The 18,428-nt window shown below is 37.3% G+C and overlaps 2 protein-coding genes and 1 long non-coding RNA gene across 15 annotated transcripts in view; 2 read left to right on the top strand and 1 right to left on the bottom strand.

The window, feature by feature from the left end:
- Nucleotides 1–10,970, top strand: part of kmt2cb (lysine (K)-specific methyltransferase 2Cb) — a 134,483-nt gene extending 123,513 nt beyond the window's left edge. For all 9 annotated transcript variants that reach the window (XM_055203001.2, XM_055202996.2, XM_055203002.2 and 6 more), the window contains 11 exons: nt 120–330; nt 867–1,006; nt 1,642–1,743; nt 1,847–2,993; nt 4,245–4,381; nt 6,027–6,157; nt 6,290–6,461; nt 7,913–8,029; nt 8,114–8,187; nt 8,308–8,416; nt 9,071–10,970. In XM_055203001.2, coding sequence (XP_055058976.2) covers nt 120–330; nt 867–1,006; nt 1,642–1,743; nt 1,847–2,993; nt 4,245–4,381; nt 6,027–6,157; nt 6,290–6,461; nt 7,913–8,029; nt 8,114–8,187; nt 8,308–8,416; nt 9,071–9,163 — 2,433 coding nt within the window. In that variant the 3' untranslated portion in view covers nt 9,164–10,970. The remainder of the gene's footprint in view (nt 1–119; nt 331–866; nt 1,007–1,641; nt 1,744–1,846; nt 2,994–4,244; nt 4,382–6,026; nt 6,158–6,289; nt 6,462–7,912; nt 8,030–8,113; nt 8,188–8,307; nt 8,417–9,070) is intronic.
- LOC129442747 (uncharacterized) overlaps nt 1–18,428 on the bottom strand; it is a 62,840-nt gene that overhangs the window by 17,174 nt on the left and 27,238 nt on the right. The window contains exon 5 of one of the 2 annotated variants that reach the window (XR_012358135.1): nt 15,532–16,040. The exons of the other annotated variant lie outside the window; for it this stretch is intronic. This is a non-coding gene — a long non-coding RNA (uncharacterized lncRNA). Of the gene's footprint in view, nt 1–15,531; nt 16,041–18,428 lie in introns of those variants that run through there. 2 annotated transcript variants of the gene reach the window in all.
- prkag2b (protein kinase, AMP-activated, gamma 2 non-catalytic subunit b) overlaps nt 17,866–18,428 on the top strand; it is a 35,942-nt gene continuing 35,379 nt past the window's right edge. Inside the window, exon 1 of one of the 4 annotated variants that reach the window (XR_008643965.2) lies at nt 17,866–18,321. Coding sequence is in view for 2 of the 4 variants with exons in the window: in XM_055203008.2 (XP_055058983.2) it covers nt 18,238–18,321 (84 nt within the window). In the remaining 2 variants the exon portion in view is untranslated. The remainder of the gene's footprint in view (nt 18,322–18,428) is intronic. The other 3 variants (XM_055203008.2, XR_008643964.2, XM_055203005.2) reach the window with 3 other exon arrangements.

The raw sequence follows: 18,428 nt of genomic DNA, 5'->3' as shown, positions 1-18,428 counted from the left end.
ATTGAGGCAATGGAAAGCTGTTTTGAACGCATTTTCTTTCAATTTTTATTTATTTATTTAATTATTTTTTATTTAATATTATAAATGTAAAAAAATACATTTTCATTTTGCCCTTTCAGAACATCACTGATGTCGTAGCAGCCATTGCTGACCTGATCCATGTAAAGATTCCCAGCAGCTATGATGTCAGCAGTGGGCCAGGAACTATGGGCACCTTTAAGACCTCTGTGGAGCCACGTTCCCCAGCTTCTGCTCTTCAGCAGCCTAATGGACCAGGAGCAACACGACCAGGCCATCAACGACTGCAACTTCAGCAGAACCATAACCAAAGTGAGTTTGCCACTTTCTCATAAGTTGTGTTAATGTCACTGTGCCTTGGAGCCAAAGATATTGTCTTGTATTAAATATAGATTCACAGGTGACCTTATATTATATATTATGCACAAACAAATAATAACAAAATATGCAGTGTAGCTGTTGATTTAACCTGATTGGACAGCACAGTTACACTAAGCATGCTTATCCTCAGTCTAATCATGCATTGCATAGTAATTGAGGTCTAATTGTTAGTCTATCGTATATATCTATGTCTGGCTCAGGTGCTGACAGAAAATCACTATTGATTTTGTGAACGATCAGAGAAGCTACTTAAAAACAGCCGTGATCTTGATGTGGACTCTATCTTATTGAAGTCTGTGTCAGATATTTACTTAATGAATGTGAACTCAATCAGTATGAAAGCCTCAGAATACTCGATTACACAGGCAATGACTCTCAATGCTATCAATAATAATTGTGTACTAGTGTTTTTTTAGAGCTAGTAAGAAGATGTGTTGTCTTTAATGACAACTGCTGGTCTCTTTCAGGTCTTGGTGGTGGTGGACAGCAGTATAAGAAGGTGCAGGGCAGCCCAGGACGAAAGCAACAATGGTGTGGACACTGTAAAGTGGTGGTCCTGGGTAACGGTGTGAGAAAAACTACCAAAGATGAGCAAGGCAAAGCACAGGTATGAATATTTTCTGATAAGATTTGTTATTACAGCCCAAAGTCAACATGAAATGGCTTTTGCAGTCCAATTTACTTCCAATGTGTGACAAAATATTTACATACAGCAGGGAAAATAAGTATTTGACACATCAGCATTTTTATCAGTAAGGGGATTTCTAAGTGGGCTATTGACACAAAATTTCCACCAGATTTAGCCATCAAGCCTAATATTGAATTCATACAAATAAATCAGAACATTTAAGTATACAAGTTGAGTCATAATAAATAAAGTGAAATGACACATGGAATAAGTATTTAACACACTTTCGGGACAATTTTGCATTCATTATCGCAGACGATACGCATGTATGCGATATGGCCCAGCTTGTCAGTGAACTACGGCTTTGTGTAGTAAATGTCGCTCCATCTGAAAGCAGCTGATGGCGATTTACTTCTAATCAAGGAACCGGCTTTCCTGACGAGATGCGCATGATATCATATGCAAATGATTGCCCATCCCTAAATGAGACCCTTTAATATTTCATAAGAAATATACCAACACTAGAGAACTGTTTATCAAGCTATTTTATTCTTTATTAAGCAATAATTTTTCATCATAAAACAACCTTTTAATCCTTTTCTGGTGTTTCAAAGGAGTTCCAGTTACGTTCTGATGGGGGTTTGGTTTTCTGTAGTCACAGCTGTCTCATTCTTCATTCATCGTCCTCACAGTCCAATGGAAATACGGAAACCAAGGTTTGTTTTATTGTCGTCATATCCCACATACAACTAGTTTTGTGATTGTGCACAGCTAATTTTGACCTTGCCGCTGGCTGAACGCTGTACGTGTGTGTTTCAGGCATCTGTTGCTCGACTCCAAGAAAGCGCTTTGAAACAGAGTCCTTCCAAAGTCCAGCACCAGTACAGCAACAACATGTCCTCTCTAGATGTCCACTGCCTGGCGCAACTCCAGCCCAAGCCATCCTCCCCGCACATGGTTTTCACCCCGGCCAGGCCGATGCAAATGATCAAGACAGAATCCAAACCTGAAAGCATATCGGAGAACCATTTGAAAGTGACCGTTAAACTGAAACCCCATTTGCAGAACCCAACCGCAGCAGACAAACCGTGGCATCACGGCAAGCGCTGGAAAGGCCTGCGTTGGCGAAAATGGAGCGTGCAGATTGTAATACCAAAATCTGCAGGCCAAACATCTGAGGCTGAAGTGCAGGAACACTTACAGCAGCTCAACTCATCCCTGCGGCCTTGCGCTACCACCCAAGATCATCGTCGGTGCTGTTTCTGCCAGCAAATTGGCGATGGGCTGACAGATGGTCCTGCCAGGCTGCTGAACCTGGATTTGGACACCTGGGTGCACCTCAACTGCGCCCTCTGGTCCTCCGAGGTCTATGAGACACAATCTGGCGCCCTGATCAACGTAGAAATGGCACGTCAGCGCGGGCAAACCGTGATCTGTGCTTTCTGCCAACGTTTAGGAGCAACGAGCGGCTGTCACCGCCTGCGCTGCCTTAACATCTACCACTTCACCTGTGCGCTGCAGGCTGGCTGTACGTTTTTCAAGGACAAGACCATGCTGTGCCACCAGCACCGGCCACGGGGAGCCATAGCGGCCGCTTGCCTTCACTTAGACCAGCAGCTGCGATGTTTCTCCGTTTTCCGCCGTGTCTTCGTTCAGCGAGACGAACTGCGACAGCTGGCGGCAGCCGTGCAGCAGCCGGAGCGCGGCCACACCTTCCGCGTTGGTAGTTTGCTTTTTCACACGATGGGTCAACTACCACCTGCCTTGCTGCAAACGTTCCATTCGTCTACAGCCATCTTTCCACCTGGCTATGAAGCGAGCAGACTTTACTGGAGTATGAGGCACGGTCAGAAGCGCTGCCGATACGTCTGCTCGGTGGAAGAGCACGAGGGGCGTCCAGAGTTCAGCATCCGCGTCATAGAGCAGGGATATGAAGATCTGGTGTTGACGGACACCACTGTTAAAGGTACAGCATCAGTCTCGATTCCATTCATTATATCAGATTTACACTGTGTCCGACTCCTAACCATGGCGTGACACTCTAATGAAAATTGTGACAAATGGAAACAGAACAACTGACAGTAGCAAATAAACAAAATAGATTTGTACAATATGCAACAGGGCTGTGTATTGGCAATAGTTTTGTATAGGCATACAGGGGTTGCGATGCAATATGTTGCACTAAATTGAGATGCTGTAAAGCAAAGCAATATCATTTTAGGAAAGCTGTCATTGAGAACACACCACCATATGCAAACCTTAACATTTGTGGCGCACCCCTATGCTAGTACTACCTGTCACTGTTTAAGTTCAGAGAAAAGAAGAGTGCTATGAATCTTTTTTTATTGCTTTTGTTTTAGAATCGATACAGTATTGCCAAACGAACTATCATGATACTCACATGTATATTTTCTTACGGCCCATTATGCATAGAATAGTAATTGTTAGCTTTCCTTGAATTTGGCTAAGCAGTTGTTAGGTGGCACACTAATGTACTCAAATCTTTAAGTCTTAAAACTTAATCCCTGCATATAAGGTTACTAACTATTATTAGATTGCTGAATGGTACGATTGACCAATCAGAATGAAGTTTTCCAGAGTGTCATGTATTAAATACTTTCTGATATTGTGTCTGTTTAGGAAAGTCTTAAAGGGGACATATCATAAAAATCTGACTTTTTCCATGTTTAAGTGCTATAATTGGGTCCCCAGTGCGTCTATCAACCTAGAAAATGTTAAAAAAAATCAACCCAGTAACTTAGTTTTGGTAAAACATTCTCTGCAGGCATGTGAAAAAAATAGGTCATTGAAATCTGGCTCCCCTGGTGATGTCAGAAGGGGATAGTGCAGATTAAGGGGCGGTATTATCCAACCACGACACTGCCATTTAGTGCAGATATCAACTACTTTGCATGTTACATGACACACCCAAAACAGCACATGTTTGCTCACACCTACAAAGTGACAATTTTAACTTCATATAATAAATTATCTCTATGGTATTTTGAGCTAGAACTTCACATATGTACTCTGGGGACACCAAAGCAAAGATTTATTTGACATCTCAAAAAAAAAATTGTTAAAGGTTACCTTTAATGCACTATGGGTATGTTGATAGGTTTTTTTGTCATATAAAGGTATTGGTTCAAAACCGTGCTCCGTGTGACACTAGCTGCAGTTTCTTGTATAGTTTCTTATTCTTACTTATGTGTTGTAGGAGTCTGGGACAAGGTACTTGGGCCGGTGGCAGAGAGGCGTGCAGAGACGGGGATGCTGAGATTATTCCCTATCTATCTAAAGGGGGAGGATCTATTCGGACTGACCATCTCAGCGGTCACCCGCATTGCTGAATCGGTAACTACAGCATCGTTAAACACATATTGTATAGTAAATGTCCTGTTTTGTGCAGTAGAGGTAAAACCAAGATTTTTAAAGGGATAGTTCACTGAAAAATGAAAATTTCTTTGTTTTGATGAACATGAAGGAAGATAATTTGAGTAATGTTTGTAACCAGACAGTTCATGAACCCCATTTACTTCCATAGTATTCTTTTTTTCTACTATAGAAGTGAATGGGGCTCATAATTGGTTTGGTTTCAAACATTTCTCAAAATATCTTCCTTCTTTATTTGTAAATGTATACAGTTTTGTAACAACACGAGTGAGAAAATGATGGCAGAATTTACATTTTTGGGTGAACTATTCTTTGAAGTTGTTTTTGATTTTTGTATTAAAGTATTTTTATGTTATTAAGCGTTACTTTGTTTTTATTTTATTTTTTTGTTAAGTCTGGATGTGTTAAATTTTTTACTATTTTAACATTTAAAGGAACAGTATGTAGGATTGTGGCCAAAACTGGTATTGCAATCACAAAACTTGTGGCTACAACTGGTACTGCAATCTCACAACTGGTGGCCAATACACAAAATGACAACATAAACATCAGTTGAGGGCTGCAACTCCACTTTTTAAATGACAATATCCTGGCCCGACCACTGTTGTCAGTGATATAAGTATTTGAAATGAAAATGATTTCTTAATGTCTATTGACATATCAGGGCCATTTAATGATTAATTGATATAAATTTCTTACATACTGTTCCTTTAAAGGAATAGTCTACTCATTTTCAATATTAAAATATGTTATTACCTTAACTAAGAACTATTGATACATCCCTCTATCATCTGTGTGCGTGCACGTAAGCGCTGGAGCGCGCTGCGACGCTTCGATGGCATTTGGCTTGGCCCCATTCGTTCAGTTGTGCCATTTGGAGATGGAGTTGGAAGTGACCAAACACATCAACGTTTTTCCTATGAAAGACGAGTAGTTATACGAGCGCTTTTCTAAACGTAGCGCTTTTCTAAGCGGATTTAAAAGAGGAACTATATTTTATGGCGTAATAGCACTTTTGGGAGTACTTCGACTCGGCGCAGTAACACCCTCCCTCTCCCATTATGAGAGTGAGAAGGGGAGCGGACTTTTCAGGCGAGTCGAAGTACTCCCAAAAGTGCTATTACGCCATAAAATATAGTTCCTCTTTAAAATCCGCTTAGAAAAGCGCTACGTTTTATTTTGTACCACCAAACTTGCTCGTATAACTACTCGTCTTAAATAGGAAAAACGTTTATGTGTTTGGTAACTTCTAACTTTAATCTCTAAATGGTACCATTGAATGAATGGGGCTAAGCTAAATGCTATCGAAGCGTCGCAGCGCGCTCCAGCGCTTACGTGCACGCACACAGATGATAGAGATGTATCAACAATTCTTAGTTAAGGTAATAACATATTTTAATATTGAAAATGAGTAGACTATTACTTTAATGGTAACAGAATAATATTAAATACATTTTAAATAATAAATATTATTTCTTTAAAAACATTTGGCCAAATAATCAGTTATTAATCTGTTTTCCCCCTAAGTCATTTGTATTGGTACGATCGACCTTTAATTTATAGTATATTTCATTATCTAATTTTGTATATCATCACTGTGTTCTAGCTGCCTGGTGTAGAGGCCTGCTCAAGGTACCGATTCCGTTATGGACGTAACCCCATGTTGATGCTACCATTGTCAATCAATCCATCCGGCTGTGCGCGTTCTGAGATGCAGACCTTCCCCCATCATGAGAGGTCATTGCTTTTATCAGAATAAGGCTGTACATTATCATTAATATTAAATAATGGTTAAATATTTAATTTTGTTTTTTTTTCTGCCATTTTTTCTACATATACGCCTTTATAAACTCTCACATATATAAACAGGGTGAAGATTCTCTCTGTGTGGAGCAGAACATCACACTGCATCCAGAACACAGCTGCACTGGAGAGCGTATCATCTCACACCAAGCACTTTGTGCACTCAAAGTCATCTCAGTACCGTCGGCTGATTAGCGAGTGGAAGACCAATGTTTACCTGGCCCACTCACGCATCCAGGTAAAGTTCATGAACGTCTTCCAGTTATGAAGAACAACATGTTTCACAAAGCCTCCAATCAGAATATGTTTTGCATAATTTTAGTCTTTTTGTTTTGTGTGAATCGTATGCTTTTTTTAAAATGATGACACACTCAAATAAGGCTGGCTAAATGACGTTATTTTTAGCATGTTACAATTAAAGAGTATATTGCGTAAATCCAAGCATGGTTTATATGTTACATAAGTTATTAATTGTAATATACAGTACTGTGCAAAAGTCTTAAGCCACCGTGCCAGAATTAGATTTGTTGTTTTTGCAATGTTACAGTGATCATATATAATTGTTTCTCAGTCTCTTTAATAGACTACATCCAGAAAATACAGAAATGTGTATATAGCATTAAAAACTGTATAAAAATGTAAACGGATGTATTAAGTTTTTATGGTAAACTCCCCTTCCACTTGAGCAATAGCAGGAAACTGCAGGATCTCTTAATCGTAAATAAAATTAAATCCTAATTTCAAATTTTAAAGAAATAAATCTTTTTACTTCATTCTGCTCAAAAACGCTCAAGATGTGTTTAGTGCCAAGAGAGGTCACACTAAACACTGACAATGCCTAAAAACGTTTTGTGTGCATTTTCCTGTATTTTCTGTTTGTGTCTTAATAAAATAGGTTAAAAAATAAATATAGATGGACATTAAAACTTCTAAAACTGATGGTGGTGGCCTAAGACTTTTGCACAGTATATATATATATACATATATAATCGTATCATGATATAAGTGACCCTGGACCACAAAACCAGTCTCAAGTAGCGTGGGTATATTTGTACCATTGCCCAATAATACATTGTATGGGTCAAAATTATACATTTTTTATGCCAAAAATCATGTATAAATTAATTTTTTATGAACACAAAGAAAGATATTTTTAATATGTTGCCCCATTCACTTACATAGTAGGAAAAAATAATATGGAAGTGAATGGGGGCTCATGAACTGTTTGGTTACAAACATTCCTCAAAATATTTTTCTGCATGTTCATCAGAATTTTTAGATAGATAGTAAATGATGACAGAATTTTCATTTTTGGGTGAATTATCACTTTAAGTAGAGATCCTGTTCCATGAATATATTTTGAACATTTCCTACCATAAATATATAAAAACTACATTTATCATTAGTAATATGTGTTGCTAAGGACTTCATTTGGACAACTTGAAAGGTGATTTTCTCAATATTTGGATATTTTTTGCACCTTCACATTCCAGATTTTCAAATAGTTGTAACTGCCAATTATTGTCCTAACAAAACCATACATCAATGGAAAGCTTTTTTATTCAGATATAAATCTCAATTTCAGACAACATGTCCTATTTATTTTATGCTTATATTTTATGCATTATATACTGTAGGTGTTGTGTGCAAGGTTTATATTGATGCATGTGTTATGCCGCGTGTCTTCAGGGTCTTGGACTATTTGCGGCACGTGACATTGAGAAGCAGACCATGGTGATTGAATACATGGGGGATGTTTTGCGCACCGAGGTGGCCATGAGGAAGGAGCTGCTGTACAAGGCTACGGTAAGGCTTTAGTACGAGGAATAATGTTACCTTGATACACTGTCCAGATACATTTGTCTAAATCTGGGTGGATTTCTCCCACAGAACCGTCCAGTTTACATGTTCCGCATCAACACCGAGCAGGTTATCGATGCAACACGCTCTGGAAGCCCTGCGAGGTAAGAAATCAACATGATGTCCGTCAGCATTCAAATGTGTACTTGACAACTTGCGAACTCTGTCAAGCTTTGATCAAATTTCTGTTTTTAATGTGTTTTTAAATGTAATTCATCCTAAAGGTACATCAATCATTCGTGTTCACCGAATTGTGTGGCTGAGGTCGTGACGTTCGAGCGGGGATATAAGATTATCATCAATGCAGCTCGCAGGATTGAGAGGGGAGAGGAGGTGAGGGGGGATTCACTATCAACAATTTGCACCCATGCATTCATATCATACCGTTGTGTATTTGCATGCGCCGTCAGCGTTAATTTAGCATTCAATTTACTAAAGAATTATGCAAATTAGGCACAAACACCACAAAAAGCAGTCAAAATTGGACGGCACACGCGGCCCAACATTCAGAGTGTTATAGAGGATGCAACATACTATTATGATCTGGCATTCGTTAATGTAACAGCATCACTCCAATCCAGACACCTGAATCTGGTCTTGAAAATGCTGAAAGTCCGCTTGACTGTGCCATGCATCTGGATATATGCCCAGTTATTATTGCTGCCATGATATTCGAAACGTACACTGTTTTTCTTTCACAGAAATTTAAGTACAACCAGTATTGTGCTAGCGCTAATAGCAGAATGTTATTATTAGCAACGTTCGTGAATGACACATTTTAAAAGAAGCATAATTTACACAAAAAATAACTGGATCGCGAATGTTTTTATTTTTGCACTTTTCATTTTTTTTGCGCTGAAATGCTGTGTTTATAAGTGTCGCTACTGTTTAGTAATTTGCCCCTACAGTACGCATCTGTTCTCATAAACCTCCAACTATCCCCCAATGCTTATGGCTTTTAACTGTCTTTGAATGATTTTGTTTCAGCTGTGCTATGACTATAAACTCGCCCTGGTTGAAGATCAGAGCAAGATCCCATGTCACTGTGGAGCCGCCAACTGCCGCAAATGGATAAACTGAACACAAGTTCGACTCCTTCCCATAACAAGGTGCCAATTTTCCGGAGGAGACTCGAGCTTTGAAACACATGAAATGAAGTTGGTCGTAAAAAGCTAATATTTGGGGTTTTAACGGATGATGATTTTTTTTAAACGTGCAAAACCGAGAGGAAATACACAACGCGAGAATACAGCATTGTGTGAGAGCCATTCGTATCATTTTCTTGACTTGAAAGGAAAAGGTTTCCGTTATGTGCTTGTGCCACGAGGTCGGTGTGTGTGTGTGTGTGTGTGTGTGCCTGTGTGTCTGTGAACATTTAGGTTTGTACGTTTGAATGCGTGTACGCGTGTCAGATTTCACCAGCGAATGAGGAAAGCGAGCGAGAGAGGGAGCACTGTGCCGGGTAATGCCTTATAGGTTGAAAGAGGGGCAGACCCATCTGTATGATGTGATCAACAGAGACTGTACCGTAGAAATCAATGTAGAACATCACTGAAAGGAGAATGTACGGAATTGACTTCCGCAAAAGGGAAAAATATGTTGCACTAAAAAAAAGAAAGAAAAATAATAATACAGAAGAAAATGAACTCACAAAAAAAACTCAAAAATACTTGATTCCATGAGTCAGTTTTAACCTAGATATCTCTCATTGTTTAGTGTAAGAATATAAAGGTGTTTTGTATTTATTACTGTGTGAGTGAATGAATGGGCCTATTTTTAAATGCGGTTTTATGCCGATAAAAACGACGCCTGACTGCGATTCTTGTACGCAGTTTGAGGTTCTGTTACATCTGTAAATAAGCTGTAAATAGAGAGAAATATCAGAATGATTGACCAAATACTACCTTATTCGCTATCTTATTCATGTCGTTTAGATATTTTAGATGTGCTTGTTTTGTTTTGCTTTTTTCTTGTTTCTTTTACTCTTTAAAAATTATTTAACAAAGACACACCATGATACCCTTTTCAGAGGACATGTGTAATTATGATATTGTACAGAATTACTAAGGTCATTTCACAAGAAATGTATTTTCTCTGTGCTTAGAATGTGGTATTGTAGTGACTTTGTGCTTTATACATTATTGCGGATCATTTTTTTTCCATTTTATTCCATTTTATGTTACAGATGACAGTGACACGTTTGCCAGAGAAAATAGAAATAAAAATACATTTTCGTAAATCAGGTTGGATATAGATGTAGGATAACTGTGAAATGAACTTTAAACCTCACATACCGAATATTAATGAACTGGCACATGATAACCCATTTCGTATGGATTTCATAAACATGCAAGGACTTTCTCCGTATGGTATGATACTTTGCTTATTAAGGTCATTATGAGTTTTGGGTGGGTGTAATTCTCTAAAAAATTATGTACATATGAAACATATGCTTGTATTAGTTGAATTGTTTGAAGTGGAGCATCTGTTAAGAAAAACGCTATTCATTTTGTAGCCAAAAAAACTTGTTTTTCACATTTCACATGCCTTGATATTTCAATTTGGGAGTTTTTCTGTGTGCACAATTTCACGTTGAAAAATGGACAGTTTAGACTTTGTATTGTACTGGGCATGAATTTTTTCAAAAGAGTCGGTTGTATATATTTTTTCTCAAATGAACAGCTGTAACAAAATTGTTTCATGGATATTTTCCTTGTCTTGTAAAATACATCAATTTCCTAGTGTTTTTTTTTCTTTTGCTCTAGTAGTCTAAATTGTTTTGGAAACTGAAGCTTTTTTGAAGTACACAGAGCGATATAGGGTTTGGTATTTGAGGAACTGAATTTACATTTACAAAAAAAAATAATAAAATATTTTACATCATTAATTGATGGCCAACTTATTTTTCAAATGTTAATGGGTGGATGTTTTGTAAGTACTGTTTTTTCCAGACTATAAGTCGCTCCGGAGTATAAGTCGCATCAGTCAAAAATGCGTTGTGAAGAGGAAAAAACATAGATAAGTCGCACTGGACTTTATTTAGAAAATTATTTCACAAGCCGAAGAACAGACATTTATTCTGGAAAGGCAAGTTATGCAACTAAACAATAGCACAGAACAGCAGGCTGAATGGGTGTCCGTACATGTTAAAGTACACTGCAAAAAATGATGTGTTAATTTTTAACACATTGTGTGTGTCATGCCATTTAAGGCGTTATTTCATGTTAAAATAAATAAAAGGGACAACACAAGTCGTGTTAAAAACAGTGACGGAGTAACGCCTTACAAAGTAATTCCGTTTCTGTAATTCCACTACTTTTAGTGGTAATGAACCTGTAACAAAGTTTTTTTTTTAAATCAAGTAACGCAGTTACAATTACTAAAATTTAAATGAGTTCAGAAATCAGAAATGTCTTGTCTGCAAGTTTTCATTTATCACAAAATAGAGTAACGTGAGTAACCAACTCATTTAAATTTCAGTATTGTAACTGCGTTACTTGATTTAAAAAAAAAATACTTCGTTACAGGTTCATTAACGCTAAAAGTAGTAGAATTACAGTAATGGAATTACTTTGTAACCGTTACTCCGTCACTGTTTTTAACACAACTTGTGTTGTCCCTTTTATTTATTTTAACATGAAAAAACGCCTTAAATGGCATGACACACAATGTGTAAAAAATGTACACATAATTTTTTGCAGTTTAACATAAACAGTTATTTACACGATACACAATAGCATACAGAACATACCTGAGAGGCTGAATAGGTTAAATCAGTGTTTCTTAAAGTGTGGGGCGGGCCCCACTGGTGGGGAATAGGAACATTACAAGTGGGGCGTGACAAATGGGAGAAAATCTATTAATTCAATTATTTATTGACCTTACACTCAAAACGGTTCAAAAAGGTCCCGAAGTCATTCCACATCACTGAATCCATTGAATTACATAAATACAGGAGCAGCACCGAGCGGACTCTCACGGCTGTAGACTGTAATGGTTTCTGTTGGTTCATATGAAATAATTTTGAAGTTGAGTAAAGTTGCACCTTACTATAAGTTCCATATAAAGTCCAGAAAATATGGTACACTCTTAAAAATGCTGGTTTATTTTCAACCCAGCATTGGGTCAAAAGGCACAAGCACAGCCATTGGGTTAAATTATCCCAGAAAATGTTGATATTGGACCCAACAATGGGTTCAAATAACCCAGCATTTTAGGATGAAATAACCCAGCAGAGGTTAAATTATAACCTAAGGGCCTGGGCTTGTCCCTTGTTTGGTTAAAATAGGGACAAAACCAACTTTGTGGGTATAAAGGTGCATTGTATAACTTTTAGAAGAAACTCTTAACAGAAATGCAATATAATATACAACATTTTTTTTCAATACATACATTTCCAATGAGGTTATTCAAGTGAAATTTACACCAGACATCAGTATTAGCTCAAGAATCAACAAATTTAAAGAATTCACATTCACAACATTAGTTCATACATAAAGTTGTGCAATAAAGTTAAATGACACAGGAAAAAAGTATTAAAAGTGTTAAGAAAAAGCTAGTAACCAAGGCAAGGAAACCGGCTGAAATCCATAAGTATTTAGAAAGTAATTATGTTTCCTATATGTTCAAATTATTATCAGCTGGGTTAGTACATTGATGAGCTATAAAAATGTTTCAAAATGTATACAAATGTTCAATTGGATTTAAGTCAGGTGATTGACTGGGCCATCCTAACATCTTGATTTTCTTTCTCTGAAACCAATTGAGAGTTTCCTTTGCTGTATGCTTTGGATCATTGTCCTGCTGGAAGGTCCAACCACGTTTTATCTTCATCATTCTGGTGGATGGCAGCAGATTCTTCTTGTTAAAGGGCTCGATTTATCGTTCCTTCAATTACATGAAGTCTGCCAGTACCATGCGAAAAAAACAGCCCTACACCATGATGCCTTCACCTCCAAACTTCACTGTTGGTTTAGTGTTTAAAGGGTGATGTGCAGTGCCATTTCTTCTCCAAACATGGTGTGTAACATGACAGCCAAAAACCGGACTACATCCTCCCAGTATTTCATAGGCTTGTCCAAATGAGTTGCTGCAAATTTTAAACGAGCTTCAACATGGCTTTTCTTCAGTAATGGAGTCGTGCAGGGGTAAGTGTGCATAGAGGCCATGATGGTAGAGGGCATTGCCTTGGTGACTAGCTTTTTCTTAATGTGTTTAATACTTTTTCTATGTCATTCAACTTTATTTATGTACTGAAAAAATGTTGAAGCGTTCAATACACTGTAAAAAAAATTCTGTAGAAATTACAGTATTACTGCAAAAAATGTTTGTAGAAATTACAGTATTAATGGGTATTACTGGCAACTAGCTGCCAGTAACTTACTGTAGATTTTACATTTATGTTATTTACTGGCAACATTTTGTTCAACGTTAAGTGAACATGAAACATTTTTTTACTTTATCTTCTACAGTAAGTTACTGGCAACCAGCTGCAAAATTACAGCAAATGTTTTAGAGTGTGGTAACTAGCTGCCAGTAACTTACTGTAGATTTTACATTTATGTTATTTACTGGCAACAGTTTGTTCAAAGTTAAATGAACATGAAACATTTTCATTCTTTATCTTCTACAGTAAGTTACTGGCAACCAGCTGCATAATTATAGCTAATTTTTTATTTCCCCCACTGTACTTAACTATATTATCAGTGGTGTATAAAGACCTTACATAATGAACTGTATTGTTTTTATTACCTTAGAATTAACCGTTTTTATCTACATACACCGTGGGTCCCCTGGAAGTTGCCGTCATGTTACTACAGTAACCCTAAACAGACAAACTTCTCTACAGAGTGCGTTTCGTCCCTACGTTGTCTCGGACAACATCATGTTCGTCCTGTGGCGCAGCTACCATATGCGTTTTGAAATTGAAGGGTGAGCAATCTTACCACTAGATGCAACTAATTTACACACACCATGTGCTGGGTTGCTTCAACACATGGTTGGGTCAAGTATGGGCATTTTAAGTTGGATTTGAAACAACCCAGCATTTTTGTGTAGTAACCACAGAGTTGAGATCTGGTTTGGTTTAGTAAATTGAGCTGTGTGGTAACAATGGCAATATCCACAGAACTGATTCAAAGAAAGTTTAGATGCAAATTAGACTGGAGTCTAGGAGGAGTTTCTCAGCCAAGCAATTTTGCTCCATTGTCCATAACACTTGACCAATTTATCTCAACTTCAAACCCCAGGCATACCATTCACACCAGGTTGTCCCAACAATTTCAGCTTGAGAGCTGACTGATTTGAAACGATTCACCCAACAACACAGCCGAGACTAAAGTAAAGCTGTTGCCAGACCAAAAGTACTCAATGCCAACAAAAAACAAGCCTCAAAAGTGAATCATCTGCCTATGATCCATACAGATTACAATTTATACAAAATTGAAGAGCAAATAGGAATAACAATTGAAAATTAGGTGTAAGACAAGTTCATCCACTTTGGCACACTTTTTCCAAAACAACACAAACAATGAACAGCTTAATAAATGCTTCAAATTATTATAATTATGTAAACCTCTCGAGCTACAAATGTGAATAAAAAATATAAAGAGTAAATAAATACATTTTAAATGTATTTCTGCCATCTGTGCAATGTTGATAGCACTTGTTCGTCTATGTTTTGGCTGTGGAAAGGAACAAACAAAGCGGTTTCTACTGCTTTCTTTATTACAGTTTTTTACCGTTTTGTAATCCATTCAGCCGATCTCTGGGTCTGGCGGTACCACTTTTAATATTTTATCGAAACGCTTTGGTTACTTTTTATGCGCAATGCTAATGGTCTTATCAGATTCAATGGATTACGCTAAGCTATGCTAAAAGTGGTACCGCCAGACCCGGAGATCAGCTGAATGGATTCCAAAACGGTAAAAATCAAATGTTTAACTCCAGGGGAGCTGCAAAAGGAGCATCTTTTCGAAAAACGTGGAGTGTCCCTTTAAAGGGATTTCAATATGGATCACTAACAAAAAGGCGCCACCTGCTGGTAAAAAAATAATCCAAAATTGTTAACGCAACAAAAGTAAAGCACAACACTGTTTATCTATCCCATTGCAGGATACATATTTATTCCCTAAATTGTATTGGAATTTGAAAGACATTTGAATGTTTACAAGTAAAATCTGTTGTGGTCAGGATATCAGTGATGGGTGGACACAAGAATTTAGGAGTAACAGGAGCCACATCCCATTGTGCTCATTGTTTTTGTATTTTTACAGTTGTTTCTAATAGTTTGCCCTTGCAAGGCACCTTGACCATAATTTCTCCCCAGGCACTGTAGGGTTAGATGCCCACTGCTACAGGTGTGTGTGTGTGTGTGTGTGTGTGTTCATTACTTGCAGTGCGGGTGTTCACTACTCACTGAAATTGGTTAAATACATTTTGAGTATGCATTCCAATCTTGACAAACGTCACTTTTATTGTCTTGAGTTTACTGCTATTACATTCACAAGAACAATTAAAAAATGTTAATTGCAGACTATCTTTAATTTACACTTATTGTAGTTAAAAAATATGTTGTACATCAGCATTTAGAGACAAGAGATGTCTTCAACTCTTAATATCTACTGCCAGCTGTTAAACATGGCAGAGTCCATAATGACATTGGCACAGCATCTTGTGTGAGTTATTGAGGACTGGTGATTGCTCTGCTGGGTCATATACAGCCAAGCAATATGAGGCCATCTTACAGTACCAGCTGCACCCGATACTTCAAAAAACTCTTCCATTATGATGATCCACTTATTCCAGGATGGTAATGCTTCCACGGACGCTGCTAAGCCAAGAGTGGGTGAGTCAGATGCCTCCCAAATCTTCAGATTTAGAAATTGCAGAGTAGAGCAGATGGCCAGACTTTCTTTAAAGATCTTGAGGGTTTCTTTACAGGTGATACAATATCTCACTGGACACAGAACATGTATATATCTGTGAAATATGACTGACTTTTTCATGTGATGCTTTCTGCAATTCTAAAACCACGATGAAATCATCTTTTTCATGTTGGTGTTTAGTTAGTTATGGACTATGTGACTTTTTAGAATGACTGAAGTGTTTTAGTGATCATTTATTTATTTATTTAACTTTTAAATCTTTTTTATTAGTATTTAACAAGACTGTACATAGTTATACATTCAATATAAAATAAGAGATCACAAATTGTCTCATTATAAACCCCTTTTAGAACCCTCCCACCCCATGATCATTTATATTTTACGGTTAGTGATATTGATTTTATTCAAACTTAATCTAATATCTTAATCTAATGATGAGATATAGGAGCATCAAGGTTTGATTTCACTTTAATTTCAAACTTACTTAGTCAACATTAAAGATATCAAGATTATATTTTCACATAATGTTTAGATTATGCAGGATAATTTTGGACAGAAAACTGTAAATAAAAAAACAAAGACTGGGTTTTTACAGGCAGTCACATTTGAATATGAAATATTAATTGGTCTAGATGCAACATGAAAATTTTTAGAGCTAAAATAAAAATTACATCGTTATAATATAAGTGAAATAAGGTCTAAGCACACAATCCACCATATGTCATACTAGTCTATTACAGTGGTTCTCAAACTTTTTCAGTGTGTGGCCCCTCTTGTATACTGGGCATCCCTTCGTGTGTGTCCCCAAAGAATATTTATGACACAAAACATTCGAAAATTTAAATAAACAAACATATTAAAGTATACAATGTAGTGCTGTTGGTTTGTAGCTATAGTTTTCTAAAAATTTAATTACACATATTTATGATAAATTCATTTATTTTATCAAATGTCCCACTGAGCCCCCAGTTTGAGAACCACTGGTCTCCAGTAAAGTATATCTGTGCAGACCAGTAGCGCCCTCTAGGAACTCTCTCATGCAACTGCTGGTGATATAAATAATGTTTGATATAAAAGTATTTTTAATTTAATGTCTAATGGTTTAATACTTTATGTAGCTGAGCTTCATGTCTCTATTACACAGTCTCTTGTTTTTATTTTAAAACATTATATGTTCATTTATTTATTTGTTTGTTTGTACCAATAATGTGCAGTTAGATATATATCTTATTATGACCAAATAAATCCCATCAAGGTATTATAGATTTTTTTTGTTTATTATTCTCTATGTTTTGATGACCAAGTTGTTCATAAATTACTTTTTAATAACGAATGGCTGAGATGCATTGTGATTTTAAGTCTGCATTACATTTCCATTAACTGAAGATGAGACATCAAGTCTTCATGTCTGAGTGCATTAAGTGATGATGGCTTCAGAAATGTTATTACTGTGTACTCCAGTCTTCCGAAGGGTACGAATAATGCACGCGCTCTGCGCATGCGCCACCGAGCCAATGCAAGATACCCAAAAAACATCCAAAACAGTTTTCCAACTCATCCCTAGTGTTCAAAAATAAATCTCACATTACGTTTTGATCAGAAGTTACGTTTCATTTCACATTTTCATTTCTTTCTTGTTATCTTGTTGTGATGATGTAGTCACCTTACCTGGTGCGCCATGTGCGTCAACAAACACGACCTACAAACTTTAGCCTACATGTGCATGTTAAAGAAATACAGTTCCTCATCAAATCATTTTGTGAAAAAACATTTCTAGCTGAATTAATGGATGGTTAGATAAAAGAGCCACTGTCCCATATGGAAGTCATGAGTGCGCAACTGTCATTGAAATGGAGCTGAAATGCCGTCAGCTGGCACCCCTCTCGCGCCTGCCTACTGTACAGTAGTTACATGCATACTTTAAAGTAACTTCCTGTTAAACAAGATTCAGAGTGAAACAAATACGGCTCACATCTGAGTTACGGTGCATTTCGACACGACAATCGCAAATCGCTATGCAGGAGGAGGGTATGCGTCTGTCTCCAGACGGATAGCCCGACGAGGAAGGTGGTCAGTGCGACCAATAACACAGAGCTCGTCGAGTTAAATGCGGATGTTGGCGCAGTGACACTTATCAGGAACCATCGGGATGCGCCTATTTTCAGCCCTTCTGCAGACGTCCAACATATAACCAGTGAAGAAGTGTGAATAACTTAAACGGGATACATTTCCATAATTATATAAAATATATTTTTGTGAACAGACAGAATGGGAAGCACGGTGATGGACTCCAAGAAAAAGGACTTTGCAAAGAAATCGAAGAAAAAGCGGTCTCTGAGATTAAACATGCCTGTGAGTTCCTTTGTTTATTGTACTGTGTGTTGTGTATTTGGTAACTTTATTGCATATGGCTGTCGACATGTGATGCGGAATGCTGCGTGCATGCTTTCATGGTCTAT

The sequence above is a fragment of the Misgurnus anguillicaudatus genome, chromosome 2, assembly GCF_027580225.2.
Source record: "Misgurnus anguillicaudatus chromosome 2, ASM2758022v2, whole genome shotgun sequence".
NCBI lineage: Eukaryota > Metazoa > Chordata > Actinopteri > Cypriniformes > Cobitidae > Misgurnus > Misgurnus anguillicaudatus.
This window is presented reverse-complemented; position numbering and strand designations above follow the sequence as displayed.